We start from the raw sequence: 21,893 nt of genomic DNA, 5'->3' as shown, positions 1-21,893 counted from the left end.
ATTAATACTCCTAGTTTGGTAGGAGTTAGTTTGCATTGCTTTTGGCCTAGTAAAACAGCACCATTTAGTACTCTAGTGAGAGAAAACATGGGTGAATTGGATAATTAATGAGGGTACAAAAGGAAAGTAGTGTACAGATTTAAGCAATGAAAAATTTTTCTTAATTGGTGTGCAAAACCTAAAATGTCAGTTATAAAAAAAGGGAGGGAGTATAATTTAAATGGGGAAAATCATCCAAAACGTCCCTCACATTTTGTAAAATAACTTTTTTCGTCCCTCACTTTTAAAAGTGTAATTTTATATCCCTTACATATTCACATCGGACAAATTTAGTCCCTAACTAGGTTTCCGATAATTTTTTGGCCGGAATCCATCATGTGCAAGGCACGTGATCATTTTTGAAGGGTAAATTTGTCAAATTATATTTTACATAATCTGATCTATAGTCCTTCACATTTTATAAAATAATTTTTTTCGTCCCTCACATTTTATAAAATGATTTTTTTCATCCCTCACATTTCACAAAATGAATTTCTCCATCCCTCACATTTCAAAAAATGAATTTTTCATTTCTCACTAATTATGTGTGTGAATACATTTTTTTAAACACATGTATATGTCTATTTGATTTTGCTTAATAATAATAGCATAAACACATGTATGTAATTGGGCCCAACTTGTGGGCTATCTTCTCTTTTTGTGTGATTATGACTAATATTTACCAATAGAACCTTAATTTGCATATTCTTATTGTATTTTGACCGAAAATAGTTTTATTGGCCAACTTGACAATGAATGCAAGATTATTTACTAGCTAATACCAGATGAAATCAAATGATCACGTATAATATATGGTATTCGTATTGTTAAGTGAAATCAAATAGACACATACATATATTTATGCTATTCGTATTACTAAGCAAAATCAAATAGACATATGCATGTGTTTAAACAAAATGTATTCACACACATTTTTTTTTTAGGGTTTCCCTCACATACATAATTAGTGAGGGATGGAAATATTCAATTTTTGAAATGTGAGGGATGGAAATATTCATTTTGTGAAATGTGAGGGATGAAAAAATCATTTTATAAAATGTGAGGGACGAAAAAATTTGTTTTATAAAATGTGGAGGACTATAGATCAGATTATGTAAAATATAATTTGACAAATTTACCCTTCAAAAATGATCACGTGCCTTGCACGTGATGGATTCCGGCCAAAAAATGATCGGAAACCTAGTTAGGGACTAAATTTGACCGATGTGAATATGTAAGGGACATAACATTATACTTTTAAAAGTGAGAGACGAAAAAAGTCATTTTACAAAATGTGAGGGACGTTTTGGACGATTTTCCCATTTAAATGTGTCAGCGAGTGCGCACTAGTCAATAAAAATCCACAATCGTATGCCCATACTTCATTAACCGAAGGCAAAACCGGGTCCAGCTTAAATACAAGAAACTTTTGACCTGTAGAAGTTGAAACATATATAAGTTGACTGTCAAACTTGCATTATAAGTTTTCAAACTTTTCGATTTAGCTCCTTAACTGCAATTAAGTGCTACTGTTCCTATACGGATAGCTTATACTAAGGAAGTTTGACGTGATTTTATGATAAGATAGCCAAAGTATTTTGTTGGGGGATCCATTAACACAATCCTGAAATTTTAAAGGACCAAATTCAAAAAATATATTTTTTTCCATAGAGATATTTTTTTAAAACTTTTTTCTAAAAGGGGTGGTTGGATTTAAAAAGCGGGAAGAAGAAAAGAGGATTAGAACCCAAGACATCTAAATCCTAGGGGCTCAACTTCAATCATTAGACCAAGATTTCATCGATTTTTTTCAAAGAACTTAATTTAAATCTAGTGTAAAAAATAGAGACTTTTTTAATTTGGTTCATCAAACTTTGAATTCAATCAAAATTTACTTCTTATGCCAATGGCTAGCGATTGATTTTGACGTGATTTAACAATTTATGGTAGTTTAAAACAACTTTGGAGGATCTAGGGCTCAAAATATACATTAATGGGATCAAACTATCGTTTTCCTTGTCATGCTACAATATTCAATAGTTTTACACTTATTACAATAATAATACTGATTTTTTTTTATAAATAGTGTAATAAGAATTCAGTTTTTATGCATTGTCAGTGTGGAGAATTTTTTATACTAGCAAGTGTAGATGTATGCCATATATATAAAACAGTGAATTTAAAGTTTGAAATTGAATTATGTGGCATGTATCTACATCCACTTATGTATACGTTGAGAGTGCCAAAAAAAAATTTATCCTTGTAATAATACTCATGAATTTTGTCATGTTTGTTCATTTGAACTAGAAGCCATCATAAAACTTTACAACTCCATATTTCTGTAAAATCAATATAAATATTTGGATCATGAAAAATTAACTGTGTTAATGAACTTAAACTTCGGTTTCAAAATTAATTTGCATAGCCGGAGAAGTCCATGATCAGTAGCAATTAGTCTAGAAGATCTTGGCTAATTAATGTGGAATTGGCATGATTAGTAGCTTGGACAAAATCATGCAGTTGGCAATTTTGGATTGCTCTAGATTTAGTTGAGGCGGGCTTTGGTTTTTTAATTTTAAGTGCAAAAAAATTCTGCTGGATTCGACTCGAATCATTACCATGTGTGATGTGTCAAGATAGATTCCAAGAACACACGGAGCCTACATGACATGAGAACTAATCTAAAATGCTGGGATAATTTTGTTTGTAAATCTCCTAAATCATGCACAAGTAGGACTGTCAATGGGGCTGAGCCAGCCCGAGCTCGGCTCGTTCGGCAGGATAGAAAGCCCGATGAGCCCGATCATTTAGTGAGTCGGTCTAAGTTTGAGCCTAAAAATTAGGCCCGAATTAAATGTGAGCCGAGCTTGGGCCTTATTAGGCTCAAACCCGATATAGGCCCAGCCCTTTAATTACCTATATATATAAAATTTATATTTTGATATTATGTATAATTATATATCCAAATATATTTTTACTAAATACTAAATATATATATAAATTACAAAAACACAAAAATACATCTAAAGACTCTTTCATGAGTTTTCTTGAGAGCCAATATTAGTAATGCATAACTAAATCTCTAATTTTTCTTATTGGTTGAGTAAATTTTTGTATTGGCATATTATTGGTTGATTTTTTTTTGGTCTACAAACACAAAAATCATCAAGCATATTTGGATTTAAATCATAAGATTATAAAAAAAAGTTTCAACTTTTAAAGATGTATTGACTTATGATCGCATGTTTTATTACTATTTTCCATGCATTTTAAACCGATTAAATATAAATATTGTTGAAAAAATTATTGGTTTATATACTTTTTAAGAACTATTATTTGTTCTTGTTTAGTTTTAATATTATAGTCTTGTAAATGTTAAATTAGTTTTACAACTTAGTAGTTATAGTAATTATATTAAGAAAATTAAGGAGTAATAAGTGAGCTTGGGCTAAGTCCGATTAAGGCTCACAACCCGAATATTATGTGAGATGAGTATGAGCTTCACATTTACGAACCCGAAACTCATAGCCCGAAGCCCGAAGCCCGAAAATGTTTCAAATTAAATGAGTTGAGTTTGAACTCATCAAAGCCCGGCTCATTAGGCCCGATTGACAGGCCTATGCACAAGTACAATTAAAAACTTAAAGAAAGTAAAGTGTTTTTTTTTAAATTTTTAATAGGGGAAGGATGGAATTTAAGAAAGAAAAGGCAGAAAAAACACTTGAACTCTCGAGTTTTGACCTTAGCGGTCTAGAAACTAAATCGAGACGTAAAATCATAATACCAGAAACTATAGGGGATTAAGTTTAATTTGTGATTTTTTGGCACATTGACTACAATGATTTTATGGAGTGTGGGCCCTGGCGGCCCCCTTTTTTTATTACCCTGGCGGCTTTAATCAGGAAAGGACTCTTTTTAAAATAATAATAATAATAATAATAATGATGTTCCCTGTTCTGTTTTCCTATCACCATCAGTCCATCAGTGCATCGCGATCCTTCTTTTCAACTCTATAAATGGACGAGGATGCATTAGCTTCATTTGCACCTTTAGTTGCATTATTCTCTGAATTTTGAGACGGGAAAGTCATTAAAGTGAAGAAATAGTACAAACAAGAAAGATCATGGAGCAGAAGATTGATAATGGACGAGAAGAAGAGCAACCAATTCCTTTACTAACTCCATACAAAATGGGGCCTTTCCAGCTTTCTCATAGGTACCATCTTTCTCTAGCTTCTTTTTATACATTTTTCATGAGAAAATGATTTCGGCCCTTCTTGTTAAAATCCCATTTGGGAAATAGCAGCTGCAATGCAATACTATATTTGGACCTCCCCTGTTTCAGAAGAATTGTTTAAGCTTTCTTGACATTTCTTTAACTAACATTCTTGTTTCTGCAATCGAAACCCAATGTTTCAGAAAATATTAGCAAATCTGAGACTAATTTCCGCATTTCTTTTACCCTTTTTGGGTTTTTGAAAACTCCCATTGCAGAGTTGTTTTGGCACCTCTGACAAGGCAAAGATCATATGGAAATGTACCACAACCCCATGCTGCATTGTACTACTCTCAAAGAACTACCAAAGGCGGTTTCCTGATAGCTGAAGCCACAGGAGTTTCTGATACAGCCCAAGGGTAATTTTTTACATGGCAAAAATTATACCAGTACAAGTTTCATGCTGTAGTTCCCTTTCTTTACCTCTCAATTAATTTTGTAATGTTTGTAGGTATACAGATACACCTGGTATCTGGACGAAGGAACATGTTGAGGCCTGGAAACCCATTGTTGATGCTGTCCATGCCAAAGGCGGTATAATCTTTTGCCAGCTTTGGCATGTGGGAAGAGTTTCTAATTATGGTAACTTCTTCTACACATTACCTCTTTAAATGTTTTGCCTCTCTAGTCGTTCCACAGTCCAAAGGATAGCCTGTGGGACCCCTGTTATGCATTGGCTTCATTTCTTTGCCACAAAATTCATGAAATTTCTGTACATAGGAGTTAAAATTCCTAAGATGGACCTCAATATCCACAACTTGATGTTGTTACCTTGTCTTCTTGTTTGATAAACAGCCTAGTGTATAAATTACTCTCGGTGTTACAATCTTAAACTGTTCAATTTGAAGTAGCCTCAGCAGCTCAAAGTTTCTGCTTTACAGTAGTGACTAAACCGCATGATTATCTAGTTGATGTCTCTACCAGTTGACCTGGATCTTGTTTATAACTTGAGTATATGGTAGTCTTTCGACCTTTATTTAACGTATTTAACCCATAATATCCTTTGCCTCTTCATTAATGAGCCTTGGTGTATTTTACTGTCATTTGCAGATGCTCAGCCTAATGGACAGGCTCCAATCTCATCTACAGATAAAGCGTTAACTCCCCGCGTTCAGTCAAATAGTACTGGTTTTGATTTAGAATATTATTCACCTCCTCGAAGATTGAGGAAAGAAGAGATTCCTAACATCGTCAATGATTTTAGGCTCGCTGCAATTAATGCTATTGAAGCTGGTAAGCATTTTTGCTGCAACAACTCAACCTTTTGCAAAAGATCAAAGCAGTCAATATCAACTATAATGCTCTAATTTGCAGGATTTGATGGGGTGGAGATCCATGGGGCGCATGGCTATCTAATAGAGCAATTCATGAAAGACGAAGCAAATGATCGGACGGACGAATACGGAGGTTCCATGGAGAACAGGTGCAGATTTGCTCTGGAAATCGTTGAAGCTGTTTCCAATGCAATTGGACCTCTTAGAGTTGGGATAAGGCTTTCACCCTTCACATATTTCAATGATAGCGCCGATTCAAATCCAAATGCTTTAGGCCTTTACATGGCTGAAGCCCTGAATAAATATGGGATTCTGTACTTGCACATGGTTGATCCAAAACTCAGGTTCAATCCAAACTTTAAACGCCATGATGGCAGTCTTTTGCCGATGAGAAAGGCATTCAAGGGAACTTTCTTGGCTGCTGGTGGTTATCTAAGGGAAGATGGCAATGAAGCTATAGCAGAACATGGGGCTGATCTCATTGCTTACGGACGATGGTTCTTGTCCAATCCTGATTTGCCCAGAAGATTTGAGTTAAATGCTCCTCTGACCAAGTATGACAGCTCTACTTTTTATATATCTGATCCTGTTATTGGCTACACTGATTATCCATTTCTCGAGACCACGACTGCCTGATCCTACAGAGATGGATACACCTAAGAGTTACTATACAAATACTACTGTTTCCAATCTTCATAATCAAGTTGCAGATGTATTCTTGGACTATTGCTCAGTTGTAATTTCTATACTACACCCTGATTAAGTAGAAGACAAATCCAAATGTGGGTTCTCCAATTTGAGGTTTGTCAGCAGTAATACAGACTATGTACGGCCATTTTGGATGTTGCATTAATGGCTTCAAATAATAAAAGTTTCCTTGTAATTTTACTTTGCATGCGTATTCGACACATACTCGTGGAGTATAATATTTTGTTCCCAATAAGCTAAGATTACGAGTTTTTCAACTTTTACTGCGCATCTTGGACTTTATAGCATAGTTGGACCTTTGGCATGTTCAAAATCTCTCTTTCTAAGGTGGATTCTTTGAATAATATCCTTCTCTGTGCTAGGCTCCATATATTTAACATGTCTGATGTTGTTCCTATAGTTACTACTAGGGAGAGAGAGCCGGCGTATTGCGCTGGTGTTTGTTGCCTGTAATTAAAGAAGATTTTTTATTGAACAAATAATAGTTAATTTTGAAAAGAAATGGTCATCAAATATAACAAAGCTAATAATAGTACATCCTAATTGCAACACACACTTGTACACTTTGTTTTATCAATGTTTTTACAATTTTACCATTCCCAAAAGACCTTTATAGATGTCAATTAAAAATTGTCCAAGAGAAGACATAAGTTGTTTCAGACAAAAGAATACCCTCCAACGGCTAATTACAGCAATGGGTTAATTGTATAACATGTTAATATGTCTTTGTGTTAATTGCACAACAAAAGCCACATTTCAATTAAATGTGTCTATAACACCATTTCAATAATTACACCAGCACAGAAGCTTATATGAGTTGTATTCGATGCAAAAACGGTTGCAAAATAATTCCATATTTTAGAAATACCCAAATGTCTTCATAAATCAAACCTTTAAATGTATCAAATGAGGGCATTTCGGTAAATATATCTATACACACGCTATCTTTAGTTGTGCCAAAAGTTTTGAAAAAACTACATAGTATTTCACATTTTCAAAAAGTCCCTATCCTTGCGGTTGAAATTCAAACCTCCCTTTGATCACAACTCATTCTTATATAGTACAAGGATGCTCAAAGCTAGTCCTATTAACGTATGATATTTTCATGCATATTAAATTTCTTGGCCATTTTTGTGATTCTCTTTTTGGAAGTCTCAAGTAAAGTCTATTTTTTGCTTCTCTTGGATGCTTCAGAAGAGAACCTCAAAACTATCTCAATTATCCATCTTTAATGTTTTCACTAGTTCTGGTCTTATATCAGTAGATCTCATACTTTTATCTTGAGGATTTACAATACATTTAAATAAGGTTAGTGAACAATACACTTATGTACTGCAGACCATCCTGTGCTTCCTTCTTAAAGGTAGAAAATTGCATTACACTTAAGAAATTAACCCCCAAAAAAAATGCATATGCGGTTACAAACAATTTGTCTACTTTCAATAACATTTTCAGAATTTAGGTGATTTGAGACCTTTATTTATTTATTTATTTGGGATAAGTTTTGGGGGTGTAAAGCATCCAACATAAAAGTTTGAGGGACAATGTAAACATTAATAAAGAATAGGGGTCATCTAAAAATTAGTGTGTTTTCAGTGGACTTGTGAAATTTGAATTGTGAAGTGCATCCCTATTTGTTATTGGGAAAGTCATTTAACATGTATGTCGGTATGAAATTTAAACTAACGTTAGCCTTTATTTTTTTTTTTTTAATATTTTTGAGGGTTTATTCCACTTTATATCCTTGAACTATAATCAAATTATCACTTTAATTCTAAACTTTAAGATAAAATATTTGAGCCCCTAAAGTATAAATCTTTCCCACCTAAATAAAATTATTGATAGAAGTTTGGCATTTATACTTAAATAGGACAAATTTGATACTTTAGGAACTAAAGTAGGATAGATTTTCAACTTTGAAGACTAAAGTGTGATAGATTTATATTTTAGAAACTAAAGTGTTCCACTTTACAGTTTGGAAACCATATTTTAAAGGCAACTGATTTTCCTTTTATTATAAATTTCATTATTGAGGTATTATTTTCGGTTTTACAATGCCAATTTAGTTCAAAATCCATGGCCACGCTATTCAGAACCAAAAATAAAAAATTGTCGCAACCAGGCAAGAGATTAAAAATCTTCGGAAAGAGGTGCATTTATAATGGTTGATTTATCTTTGGGCTAGCGAACGATCCATATAGAGAAGAGAGAATCGCCAAGAAACCGCCTGTTAGCTGTCTCCTCCTAGCTGTCTAGAGATGTATATTATAAATTCTATTGCTTGCTTTACATTTCTTGCAATTGTATAAGCAACATCTTTGACTTATATCGTCCAATCTTACACAAAGGACATTATGTGATTTAGATTCTTATAAGTTTGGTGGTAGTGAATGATAGGGATTGATTCAAAAAAATGATGGGGATTGGGGTGGGGCTGGAATTGGAAGAAATCACAAAGTCAAATCTATTAGTATCATTCATCATATTCATTAATGAATTGTGTTCCGTGATAGTTCGACTGATATCGTAATCTTATAATTACCAACAGATCCATGATCAATTTCAGCATGTGAGTGAGACAAGACTCTGTACACAGCTCAGGGGATTAATGTAGTCTAAAGATTGTGACATGCCTAAGTGAAAAAAAAAATCATATACGTTAATTGTGGTCAACTGCTCCTCTTTATGTGATGTGATTCATCGTATATTATTGCTTTGGGAAAGTGCCGGAAGGCTGGGTAACCAGAGATGGAAAAAGCTTTAGAATATGGGCAAGAGGAGCAACATTCGCAGTACCACCATCAGCAACCAATCCCATTACTAACTCCTTATAAGTTGGGAAACTTCCAGCTCTCTCATAGGTACGTCTCTCTCAGATTATTGACTATTACAATTTGTTTCCTTTAGTTTCCTAATGAAAATGCTGTACTGTATCTGTAATTTGTAATCAAGAAACGCTGCTTATGTGTCTTCTTAATGGAACTTCATCAGTTTTTGATGAAAACGCAGATCTTTTGTCATTTTTATTTGTTAGGGGGGTTTCTCTATGAAAACCTCTCGTGTATCTATTTTATAATTCTTGTAACTCTGGGATAAATCAGCTGCTTTGGTGAATTAATGAGCCAGAAATCTCTGTAGAGTCTGGTCTCATGTGCAACTAAATGGAAGAAGCTAATGAAAAGTTGCTTCATAGTCCCATTAATTCGGCTAATTGATTAGAATATAGGTGTAAAAAAGAAAAGTCAGACACTTACGGATCTGATGGAGTTTGTGTATAAAACTATGGGTGCCGGGCTGAGACAGCCCGACACCTGACAGAAATTTTTTTTTTTTAAAAAAACATGTCCGGCACCTGACACATTTTTTTAAAAAAAAAGATGTCAAGTGCCGGGTTGACACAGCCCGGCACCTGACATCCAATTGAGTGAATGTGAATTTCACATTCACTCAATTGAGTGAATTGCAATTCACATCGAATTGCAGAATTCACTTTATTTGTTAAGCTAGTTGATAAATGCAATTCACTTTAATTAGTTTAGTGAATTAATTAGTTTAATTAATTGAGTGAATTAATTTTAAGAGATTCGATTAAATGCATTTAATTAAGGTGATGAATTAGATTTAATTTGTTATTTATTAAATATTCATTTATTTGTTATAAATGATTTAATGATTTAATTATAATGCATTATTTGCTGTTATTTAATTACACTTTATTTGTTGTTATTTGTTATACTATTTGTTATTATTCGTTGTTATTTAATTACCCTTTATTTGTTGTTATTTGTTATATTATTTGTTATTATTTCTTATAATTATAGAATCGCACCTGACAGGAAATTTTTTTTTAAAAATCTATCAAGTGTCGGACTGTGTCAGCCTGGTACCTGACCGAATTTTTCTGAAAAATAAAAAAAATTAATAAGTCTACCAAACAAAATGTGCCGAGTAACAAAAAATTCTTAGTGAAACTTTCCCAGTAGAATTCAAATCACTTGACTTGAAATACAATTATTGACAGGTGCCGAACCTGTACAATAATAAATACCTACTTGAGAAAAATACAGATTTTGTATATAGCGGTGAGTAGGGTCGAATCCACAGGGACTGGGGATAATTTGTTTCTTCTAGAGTCCAAAGTATGAGGGGTTTTGGATTAAATGCTAACTAAATAAATTAACTACAGAAAATAATTAATTAAAAGAAATGATTGGGGAAACTCTAGCCAAGGGTACACATCAGAAATGGTTCATGCACTGATCATTGATGCAGAAATAATTCCAACATTTAGCAATAGATTAGTTATAGTTGTCATGCACGCGATAAACAACCAACCCTTCCTTAATTTCTCGATAACTAAGGTACGACCGTTAGCTATTTCTCTAACCCAAAAATAACCCTAGGTACGACCGTAGGATTTAATTTCTAGATTGCATTAATAATTAGAAAGACCCAATCCTAACCAACAAACACGCTACGAGGGTTTGTTTAAATTAGATCATATGCTCCCCTGACATAAACCCAATTACGCCAGTTGCTACTGAGGTAGAGATAACGAACAATTACGGATTCAATTACCCCTATTTAGCAAAAATAGCCTATATGAATAATTAATTATTGCGCACTAATCAATCATACACAAGGCCATAGCAATTAAAATCAAGGAACATATAAATACCAATAAATGAAGAAAATAATTAAAACAGATTCGATCTCACAGTAATTGTCGAACCAAATCGTCAGTTGTCCCCTTGACTAGAAAAGCTTAACCACGCCTCATGAGAAAATCTCCCCGTTGGGGAATATTGTCGAATACCTGGCGTGTGTCAGAGGCCAGTCCAAAGAAAGAAAACTAGAACTAAACTAAAAAAACTAAAACTAAAGCCCTAGATATCTTTTGCTTCTGTACGTTGTCCCCTTTTAAAGCAACAAAAGAAAGATGACTAAAAGCTATCTAGGTGGTCCCCACACATGTGGACAAAGCCTCCCAAGTACTTCTTGTTCCAAGTCTCTCTACGTTGCTTTCTTTGAAGCCCAAATGACCAAATGCCTTTCACTAGCTTGTGGTCCCCCACCAATTCAAGGGCCCAAGGATTGAAGCCCTTAGAAGTCTCCATATTTTTCACAAAATCCCTCCTTTTTGGTAGTTTTCTGCTTCATTCCTGAAATTGATTCCAAATACCAAATATGAGTAAATATCAACACTTAACACAATATTTGTCAGGGATAGAAGGGAAAATTAATAATAAAAATACTAACAAATTATACCCTATCAATTCCCCCCACACCTGAATCATGCTTGCCCTCAAGCATGGGAGCAGCAATTGAACACCAAAATTTTGACAATGGCTATCGCTCTAACTACCTAATTGCCAAGATACCAAGAAAAATAATAATCAAGCATCAATGGTCAAGTCCAAGAAACATCACTCCTGGTTAGCTTCTAAACCATAAACTCTTCCAATTTCAGGTTAACGAATCTAAGAAAAAGGAATAATGTACAACATTTATCAGCAAATGGTCCAATTATTAACCAAAATCTCAACATTAAATCCATAATTCGGCAAGCTGATTTTTATTACACACTAACACAACCTTCACTTTTTTTCACATTTTTTTTCCTACTTTTCTCTTTTTTTTTTCAATAGTAACAAAAGACTTAGTCGCTAGCCATTAGAGCCTTTTGACGCGAACTCCAACATTGGCAAGATGAAGGAGCCCGGTTACTCAGCTTCTATCGCCACGTGACCACGTACTCATAGGAATTACTACCTTTTGACGCGAGAATCAACACTTTTAGGTGCAGATCCCCGGTTACTCAGTAGTAACTAATAGCGGAGTACAGTCAAGTTTATTCATAGCTAAAAATCACAAAAACTCAATATAACACAAGAACCAAAAGAAAACTTGCATCAGCTAGCCTCATTTTCAAACATGGAGAACTAAAGTTAATAACCGGACCAATTCACATGAAAATGCCAATAATCATTCCCTATGCCTAGGAAAGTTAACCAAAAATTATAAGAGTAAAACAATCATTGATATTCACCAAAGAGATGTTTTTGGATTCAACCACATTAACTTGGTACCCTTTTATTATTAAAATTTGGCAAAAGTAGAAATAGAGGCAATAATCCAACATCAAACCTTGGCATGCACTTACGAGCCAATCACTAAAAAGAAGAAAAAATGAACGAGAGACGGACAAATAACAAACTAAAAATAAAGAACTAGTATAGCTGTCCCCCCCACACCTAGATCCTACATTGTCCTCAATGGAGGGATTAAAGCAATTAAAACGAAGAGGGCAACGAAACTTCCCTCACGAGTGGCGAAAGGATAGGAGGGAACAGTGGAGGGAAGCCGAGTTCTGAGACATCCTTGCCACTTGGCGGGTGATGTTCGTCATTCGTTCATCTACGTTGTGAACCTGTGCTTGTAAGTGGCGCCACTCACCATTGACGCCAATTATCACCCCAAACAACAAAAGACAGAATATCCAACAAAGATAGCAATCACCAACGCACATTCATAGTCACCGGTGTTCCCCAACTCAACAATTAAAAGCAAACACGGGCCACCCAAGCCCAAATATGGTCAACAAAGCAACAGTTGCACTCCAAAACTAACAACCAGCAATTATTAGCAACAACTAGAAACTAGCAAGGTCACGTCAATAAGCACAGGGGCTACCCAAATCAGTCAGTCAACAAGCAAACTCGAGCCATCCATACTCTCAACAAATGCATTCTAAAATTTCAACAAATGCCTCCACCAGTCAAACCATAACAACTGCCCCAATAATGTGCTAAATTCAGCAATAGAAGTGTAGAAAATTAGCAATAGCAACACAGTCACACAGTCTTGGCAATTGATCAAATATCCAACCAACTAGAGTTAACAAGTTCCAGATAAAATATTCCAATAATAGCACTTAAAGACTCAACAAATGCCCCCAGCAGTGGGCCTCAAGAAGTGAACAAGTCAAGCAATAGTAGTGGAAAACTCTGACATTAACAACTGAATCTCAAACCCCCAGCTTCCAAGCAGTCAGCCAGTAGAGTAGAATTAATATAGTGGAGTCAAAATACCCACAGAGTTGATGAAACAATTCCAACGGCTGGCCCAAAGTAATGAGAACTCCAACTCACAGTCAAAAGTAAACTCGGTCCAACTAAAATTTCAACAAATATCCCCAGAAATTTCAACAAATGCTATAGCAGATCAAAGCAGTAATAAAGCAATAGCTCTAAGTATGTACTAATCCACCAGTTAGGAACCCCGGCCACTGAGGTCACAAACAATGGTCCCAAAATAGCAATATTAACCAATCACCAGGATGTCTTCCATAATTAATAAATGCTACCAATCTCACAAGTAAAACAAGCGGCCAGATATTCCAATTCAACATGCAAAAGCAGAATCAAATCGCCAAAATGTCACTAGACAGTTGCAGTATTTCAGCTCACCCAAAATCCCAACAAATGGCTCCAGTTGGCCAATTAATTGCACAATTTCACCCAACCCAAAAGAAATAGCAATTCCAAGCGAAAATAGTCCGACCAGTACCTCCACCGAAGAGAGTAGCGTACGAGGTTGGCTGGGGCTGTTGGCAGCGTCCAAGTGCTTCGGTGGCGGCGTTGGCTCGCGATGGAGCTGCGGCGGAGCTGGCTGTGGTCTTGTGGGCTGCGGCGTGCGGCTGGAGATGGGAGAGAGAGAAGGTCGCGCCAGATGGGGCTGGGGAAAAGGCGGCGGCGCGCGGCTCTTGTGGCAGTGGTGAGAGGCGGCGCGCGGGCTAGTGACGGTTGGTGGAGCTTCGTGCGCAGAGCAGCTGGGTTGCGCGCGAGGCAGAGCTCGGGTGGAGGTGGCGGATGAGCTGGAATGGTTGTGCGATGGGCGAGGGAGCTTCAGCCGTGGACTGCTGTGAGCTGCGGGCGACAGCAGAGAGCTGGGATGCGGCGAGCCGCGCGCGAGATGGCGGCGGGCACAGAGGACGACGGGCTGAGCAGCGTCCGTGGCAAGCTGGGTGCGTGCGGAAGAGAGGAAGGGAGGGCTATGGCGGCGGGCCGCTGCTTCGGGCGACGCAGAGGAAAACAGAGGAGAAGAAAGGAAGAAAAGAGAAAGAAAGAAGAAGAAAGAAAGAAAAGAAGAAGAAAGAAGAAAAAAAGAAAGAAAGAAAGAAAGAAAAGAAAGAAGAGAGAAAAAAAAATGTTTTGTTTTTCTTTTTTTTGAAATTGAGAAACCTAGCTAGGTTGAAAATTTTTTCCTTCTTCTTCTTTTTTTTTGTTTTAAAATTTTTTTTTTTTTTTTTTTGCAAATGTTATTCTCGAAATTCAAAATTAGAGATTAACCGAAAATCAATAGCGTTCTTGAGTTTTTTTTTTTTTTTTTTTTTTTGAATACTTACCTTTCCCGCGAACGTGACGCGGGCACGTCAAGAGAGCAAGAGAGCTCCCAGAAGTTTCTGGTCGTGAGCTTCCTGCACATCACCACGCGGGCGCGTCATGAGGGCAAGAGAGCTCCCAGAAGTTTCTGATCGTGAGCTTCATGCACGTCACCACGCGGGCGCGTCATGACTGAAGGGCACCTATAAATCAGCAAAAACGAAAACTGAAACCCAAAATCAGTCGAATTCAAGGAGAGCACATCTAAACTACCACACGAAAATGAACAAACAATTAAAAGGAACAATTGGGTTGCCTCCCAAGGAGCGCCTTTCTTTAATGTCTTTGGCTAGACATTATCATGTTTTGCTCATGGAGGATAAAATCTTGTGGCTCGTCTTACTGCTTCATCCTCTATATAGTCCTGATAACCCTCGTAAATAGAATAATCCTTGAGCATACGAGCTACGGGCTTCCATGGACTAGTGAATGGCGCCAAACGAGTCGATGATAATTTGCATTCTCCATTCACTCCTCCCTCACTTGCATTTATTGGTACAAGATATCTTGCCATCGCCACTCTTAATTTATTCCTGTCATGAAATTCAAAATTGTCTGGTATAATAAAGTCAATTTCATTAACAGGAATTGAAGAGTAAGAGTCAGGAGAATAGTGATGAAGGAGTGGAGGGGATGTCACCGCATTTGGAGATTGTTCACTGGATTCATTCACTTGAATGAGTTGATCCTGGAGTCTCATTTTTTGCACTTCAACTTCCTTTTCAACTGCATCTTTAAATCCGTTTCCTTGAAACTCTTGCAGTGCCATGTCATTTGGCCGGATAATTGCACTCTCATTTTCTTCTAGATCAACAATGGTTTCCGAGGGCAATTCTTCCATTTGAGAAGCCAATCGATTCATTCTGGATGTCAATAGACATAGTTGATCTGCCAGATAACTCATTGCATCTTTCGTCATCTCATTCCTCATTTGTGTCTCCTGTTGGAATTTGTATGTATTAATAAATAATTCACCCAATTCCTGAAAAGACATACCTGACATGGACGATGGTTGTTTAGACTCTTGATGTTGAAAATCCATTGGCCCTGTTGTATAATCATAACTGGAGTTATCCCACCATCCTTGATCATACCCGTTTGGATTAGGGTTATACCACGTTTGAGACCAGGGTGAAAAATCTTCATAATTTTTGAGTGGGACACTCAGATTATCCTGATATTCGGGGCACATACCGGTTGAATGATCCCTAGCATAACAAATTTTACAGGTTGCAGCAGCCATTCTTTTTCTAATAGATTTTAGTGCCTTTGCATATGCAAACTCAGGAAAAAAACAAATCTCATCGCCTTGCCCGGAAATAAAATCCAATACATCACCAAAATACGGAGTGTTAGAAGCCATAAACTATATCAAAAAAAATAAGAGAAAACAAAATAAATAAAAAATGAAAACAAAATGAACTCAAAAGGAAACAAATTAATCTGACACCAGTCCCCGGCAACGACGCCAAAAATTGACAGGTGCCGAACCTGTACAATAATAAATACCTACTCGAGAAAAATACAGATTTTGTATATAGCGGTGAGTAGGGTCGAATCCATAGGGACTGGGGATAATTTGTTTCTTCTAGAATCCAAAGTATGAGGGGTTTTGGATTAAATGCTAACTAAATAAATTAACTACAGAAAATAATTAATTAAAAGAAATGATTGGGGAAACTCTAGCCAAGGGTACACATCAGAAATGGTTCGTGCACTGATCATTGATGCAGAAATAATTCCAACATTTAGCAATAGATTAGTTATAGTTGTCATGCACGCGATAAACAACCAACCCTTCCTTAATTTCTCGATAGCTAAGGTACGACCGTTAGCTATTTCTCTAACCCAAAAATAACCCTAGGTACGACCGTAGGATTTAATTTCTAGATTGCATTAATAATTAGAAAGGCCCAATCCTAACCAACAAACACGCTACGAGGGTTTGTTTAAATTAAATCATATGCTCCCCTGACATAAACCCAATTACGCCAGTTGCTACTGAGGTAGAGATAACGAACAATTACGGATTCAATTACCCCTATTTAGCAAAAATAGCCTATATGAATAATTAATTATTGCGCACTAATCAATCATACACAAGGCCATAGCAATTAAAATCAAGGAACATATAAATACCAATAAATGAAGAAAATAATTAAAACAGATTCGATCTCACAGTAATTGTCGAACCAAATCGTCAGTTGTCCCTTTGACTAGAAAAGCTTAACCACGCCTCATGAGAAAATCTCCCCGTTGGGGAATATTGTCGAATACCTGGCGTGTGTCAGAGGCCAGTCCAAAGAAAGAAAACTAGAACTAAACTAAAAAAACTAAAACTAAAGCCCTAGATATCTTTTGCTTCTGTACGTTGTCCCCTTTTAAAGCAACAAAAGAAAGATGACTAAAAGCTATCTAGGTGGTCCCCACACATGTGGACAAAGCCTCCCAAGTACTTCTTGTTCCAAGTCTCTCTACGTTGCTTTCTTTGAAGCCCAAATGACCAAATGCCTTTCACTAGCTTGTGGTCCCCCACCAATTCAAGGGCCCAAGGATTGAAACCCTTAGAAGTCTCCATATTTTTCACAAAGTCCCTCCTTTTTGGTAGTTTTCTGCTTCATTCCTGAAATTGATTCCAAATACCAAATATGAGTAAATATCAACACTTAACACAATATTTGTCAGGGATAGAAGGGAAAATTAATAATAAAAATACTAACAAATTATACCCTATCAAATATCTATTATTCATATTCTTTTAATTTTGAATTTTCCTCTTTCATTTATAGCTTCTCATTTTATTCTCAAGAAAATATCGTAAGGCTGAAATTGTGATATGATTAGTAATTATCAATCGCAATTTGTGACACGTTGCATCATGCAAAAGATCAAAACCCTAAACCCTAAACACTAAACCCTAAACCCTAAACTCTAAACCCTAAACACTAAACCCTAAACCCTAAACCTAAAAACCCTAATCCCTAAAGCCTAAACCCTAAACCCTAAAACCCTAAACTCTAAAGATCAAAACCCTAAACCCTAAACCCTGAACCTTGAACCCTAAACCCAAAACCCTAAACCCTAACCCTAAACCCTAAACATTTTAGATTTTGTATTCATTCTTGTGTTGGTACTTATATTGAATTTTTGCATTTTACCAATTGAACATAATGCATACTAATAGAACATCTATTTAAGTTCTGAATTTTTTTCATAGTTTGTATTGTGAGGATAATTTCATAAATCTCCCATACAAAAACAAATCAAAAAACCAAAACAAGAAAAAAAGTTTAATAAAAAACTGAGTCGACCTGAAGTACTAAATACTTTGAAATTTAAGTTAATTAATTTACATTTCAAAGTTGAAACGTAAGAAAAAGAAGAAAATAGATTTGTACAAAATCACTAATTACTCCTATAGGATGTTAAACTACGAAAATATTTTTCAAACAAAATATACCATTCATTTTGTAATAAGATGTAGTTCTCAAATTGTTGAGAAATAATTTGTTAGAATTTTTATGTAATTTTTAATGTTCACTATAATTTTATAAAACTAAATTTATTGTGTAATATATAAAAAAAGGACCAAAAAAAGAGGAAAAAATGCATAGCGTGACAACGGTGAAATGGCTAAATATAAAAATAACGATAAGCATTCAAATAATAAAAGGCTAAATTCCCATATTGTAATATTTGATATTTAGCAAACATGTAATGAAGATTGTATATTTTGTCTACCCAGAAGATTCCGATCTAAACCCAAAAGATTGTATATTTTGTCTACCAAATCATCATAACCTATCATCTCTGTAAGGAACAACACTTGTTTCAGTTTAGAAGGATCATATGAAATTGACCCTCCTTCGTTTATAATTTTTCCACCCCAATATACTTGAATCACCGACCAATTATCATTTGACATGTTATACCTATTAGAGACGAGTGTTGATAGCATTTTAGAACCTCATTAATATGCTTATTTGAATAATTAATTAATTGAATCAAATATATAATTTATAACAAATAAATAAATAATTGCGATTCTATAATTATAAGAAATAATAACAAATAATATAACAAATAACAACAACTAAAGTGTAATTAAATAACAACGAATAATAACAAATAGTATAACAAAAACAACAAATAAAATGTAATTAAATAACAACAAATAATAACAAATAACAACAAATAATGCATTATAATTAAATAATTAAATCATTTATAACAAATAAATGAATATTTAATAAATAACAAATTAAACCATCACCTTAATTAAATGCTTTTAATCGAATCTCTTAAAATTACTTCACTCAATTAATTAAACTAATTAATCCACTAAACTAATTAAAGTGAATTGCATTTATCAACTAGCATAACAAATAAAGTGAATTGCAATTCACTCAATTGACTCAATTGGATGAATTGCAATTCACGGATGTCAGGTGCCGGGCTGGCACTTGACATCTTTTTTTTTAAAAAAATAATGTGTCAGGTGCCGGGCTGTCTGACATGTTTTTAAAAAAAAAAAGTTTTTGTCAGGTGCCGGGCTATCTCAGCCCGGTACCTATAGTTTTATACATGGACTCTGTCAGATCCGCAAGTGTCTGACTTTTCTTTTTTACACATATATTCTAATCAATTAGCCCATTAATTCAGTCCCCATAACCAGCATTGATTCTTACTTATTTTTTATGCCGAGTTGGACTTTGTATATCATGTAGCTTTGCTTCCATGTTTGGTTGAACGTTTCGGGTTCGGCTACGAGAGTAAAATTTTTTCACCTGAAAGTCCAATATGAAGGGGGAGATTCCATGGATACTGTCTGTTACAGTGATAGGGTGTTAATTGTTAGTAATTTTATTATTAATTTTTCCTTTTATCCTTGCCAAATATTATTTTAATTATTAATATTTACTTATATTTTGGTATTAGACCCAATTTCAGAAAGTGAAGCAGAAAACTATAAAAAATAGGGACTTTCTGAAGCAAATTACTTCACAAGTGGGAGTCTTCTGCAAAGCTCCCTCAACGTGGCCCACAAGAAAGCAAACAAACGGATTGAGCTGATGAAGAGAGGGCTACGAGAGCCCTAGGAGCCGAGGAAACAAAAAGGAAAAGAGGTGCATCTTTTGTATTCCTTTTTTTGGCTTTCAATTTCGGTGGGGACCACGGGGTAGAAAGCATTGAGTCATTGGCTTTTGGCTTTTAAGTAGAGTCGTACAGAGGCCAGGGACATCTTTGGGCGGCTAATATGCTTAGTTTTAGGATAGTTTTTTTAGTTTTCTTTTCTTTTCCTTTTCATGCGCGGCTCTTGTTCGACAAAAGTCCCGACTGGAAAACAGCTTTACTTTTTTAATTTTTAGTGAAAAACGTGATGCTTTGTAAATCAATTAATTTGCGTGGAGATTTATTTATGCGGCGTGGTTAAATCTCTCATCTAGTCGAAGGTCAACTTGAAGGTATGGTTCCAGATATCTGTGAGATCGAATTAATTTCATTTATTTCTTTTATTCACTGGTATTTGTACGTTTCCTGATTTAATTGCTTATGCTTGTTATGTTATTTGAATGTCAAGGGCCCGATATTCAAATTAATTTAATGATCTAATACCAAATTAATTGATTGAATCCGTAATTGTTCAATTGATTAATACCAGTGGCGATTAGCGTGATTGGTTTCATGTTAGGGAAACGTATGATCTAACTTAAACAAACCCTCGTAGCGTGTTTGTTGGTTAGGATTGGACTTTTCTAATTATTAATGCAATCGAGTAATTAAATCCTATGGTCGTATCCAGGGTTATTTCTTGGTTAGAGAAATAGTTAACGGTCGTACCTTAACTATCGAGAAATTAAGAAAAGGTTGGTTGTTCATCGCGTGTATGACAACTATAACCAATCTATTAATGAGTAATTGAATTATCTTTGCATCGATGATCAGTTGTATGGACCGTGTCCGAAAAGTTGTACCTTTGGCTAGAGTCGTATTGGTTACTGATTAATTTCTATTTATTTCTAGTAGTTGTTTTATTAGTTAGTTAATTAGTTATTTTATATTCTCAAAAAACCCCCATACTTCGGATTCTAAAAGAAATAAGTTATCCCCAGTCCCTGTGGATTCGACCCTACTCACCACTATATATAAAATCTGTATTTTTTTCGAGTAGGTAACTATTATTGCACAGGCTCGACACCCTGTCAATTTTTGGCACCGTTGCCGGGGACAACCCGAATATTAGTTTTATTATTTCTAGTTGTTCATTTCTTGCATTGTATCGTTTACTCGTTGGGTAGTATCAATATTAATATTTCCTTCACTGTGACTAGGAAGACCAATCTTGGCGCGCCCACGCGGTGTTTGTATCTCCTGAAGTCAGAGGATGTTTGCCAATCTTGGCGTGCCCACGCGGTGTTTGTGACTGCTGAGGTCAGTGAACGTTTACCAATTTTGGCGTGCCCACGCGGTGTTTGACGACCCAAAAAATGAATTCAAAAAAAAAATTTTAAAAATTTACATTGAAAAAAAAATTTTCAAAAATTCAAAAAAAACATTTTTTTCTTTTTCTTCAAAAATTCAAATTTTGAAAATTTAAATTCGGAAAAAAATTTGGAAAAAACATTGAAAAAAAAACCCAAAAACTATTTTTTTTCTATTTTCTTTTTTCTTTCTTCCTTTCTTTTCTTTCTTTCATTTCCTTTGCTTCTTCTTCTCCGCTACTCCCCCTGTTTTCCTCTTTTGCTTCTTTTCTTCCGCTCGTCCGTCGCCATCTCCCTCGCAACTCAGGTCCGTCCCTAGAAGAGATGATGAAGCAATTACTTGCGAATCAACAGAAGACGGATTCAGACATGAAAAATCAGTGGGGACAAGTGCAATCATTGCAAACTCAAGTAAATCAAATGGCAATCACGCTCAATCGGTTGGAGTCCCAAATGCAAGGAAAGCTGCCATCTCAACCTGATTTGAAGTCGAAGAATATGAGCGCCATGACCTTGAGAAGTGGTAAGGAGGTCCAAGGACCCAACCCGTTGATTCCTAAGGACAAGGACGAAGATCGAATTGAGAAGGAGTTGGAAGAGGAGGACAGAGACAATAAAAATTCAAAGGTAATTCCGGACCCACTCATTCCAGTTAGAACTAACCCACCTCC

The 21,893-nt window shown here is 35.4% G+C and overlaps 1 protein-coding gene across 1 annotated transcript; it reads left to right on the top strand.

Annotated features, from left to right (window-relative positions):
- The first annotated feature begins 4,124 nt into the window (after window positions 1-4,124).
- Window positions 4,125-6,468, top strand: LOC113749779 (12-oxophytodienoate reductase 1-like). Its single transcript, XM_027293626.1, has 5 exons — window positions 4,125-4,254; window positions 4,533-4,673; window positions 4,766-4,896; window positions 5,365-5,547; window positions 5,629-6,468. Exons 1-5 carry the CDS (start codon window positions 4,163-4,165, stop codon window positions 6,222-6,224), a joined length of 1,143 nt encoding a protein of 380 aa, XP_027149427.1. The 5' UTR covers window positions 4,125-4,162; the 3' UTR covers window positions 6,225-6,468.
- Window positions 6,469-21,893: the final 15,425 nt, after the last annotated feature.

Source organism: Coffea eugenioides, chromosome 10 (genome assembly GCF_003713205.1).
Source record: "Coffea eugenioides isolate CCC68of chromosome 10, Ceug_1.0, whole genome shotgun sequence".
NCBI classification, from domain to species: Eukaryota; Viridiplantae; Streptophyta; class Magnoliopsida; order Gentianales; family Rubiaceae; genus Coffea; species Coffea eugenioides.
The sequence above is the reverse complement of the archived record's forward strand: the minus strand, read 5'-3'. Positions and strand labels throughout refer to the sequence as shown.

What these genes read in the sequence shown, in the direction of transcription:
- LOC113749779 (XM_027293626.1), top strand. Translation starts at nt 4,163, where the DNA reads ATGGAGCAGAAGATTGATAATGGACGAGAAGAAGAGCAACCAATTCCT. An exon ending in GTTTCTGATACAGCCCAAGG is followed by an intron (nt 4,674 to 4,765) that starts GTAATTTTTTAC and finishes TAATGTTTGTAG; the next exon opens with GTATACAGATACACCTGGTA. An exon ending in AATTAATGCTATTGAAGCTG is followed by an intron (nt 5,548 to 5,628) that starts GTAAGCATTTTT and finishes TCTAATTTGCAG; the next exon opens with GATTTGATGGGGTGGAGATC.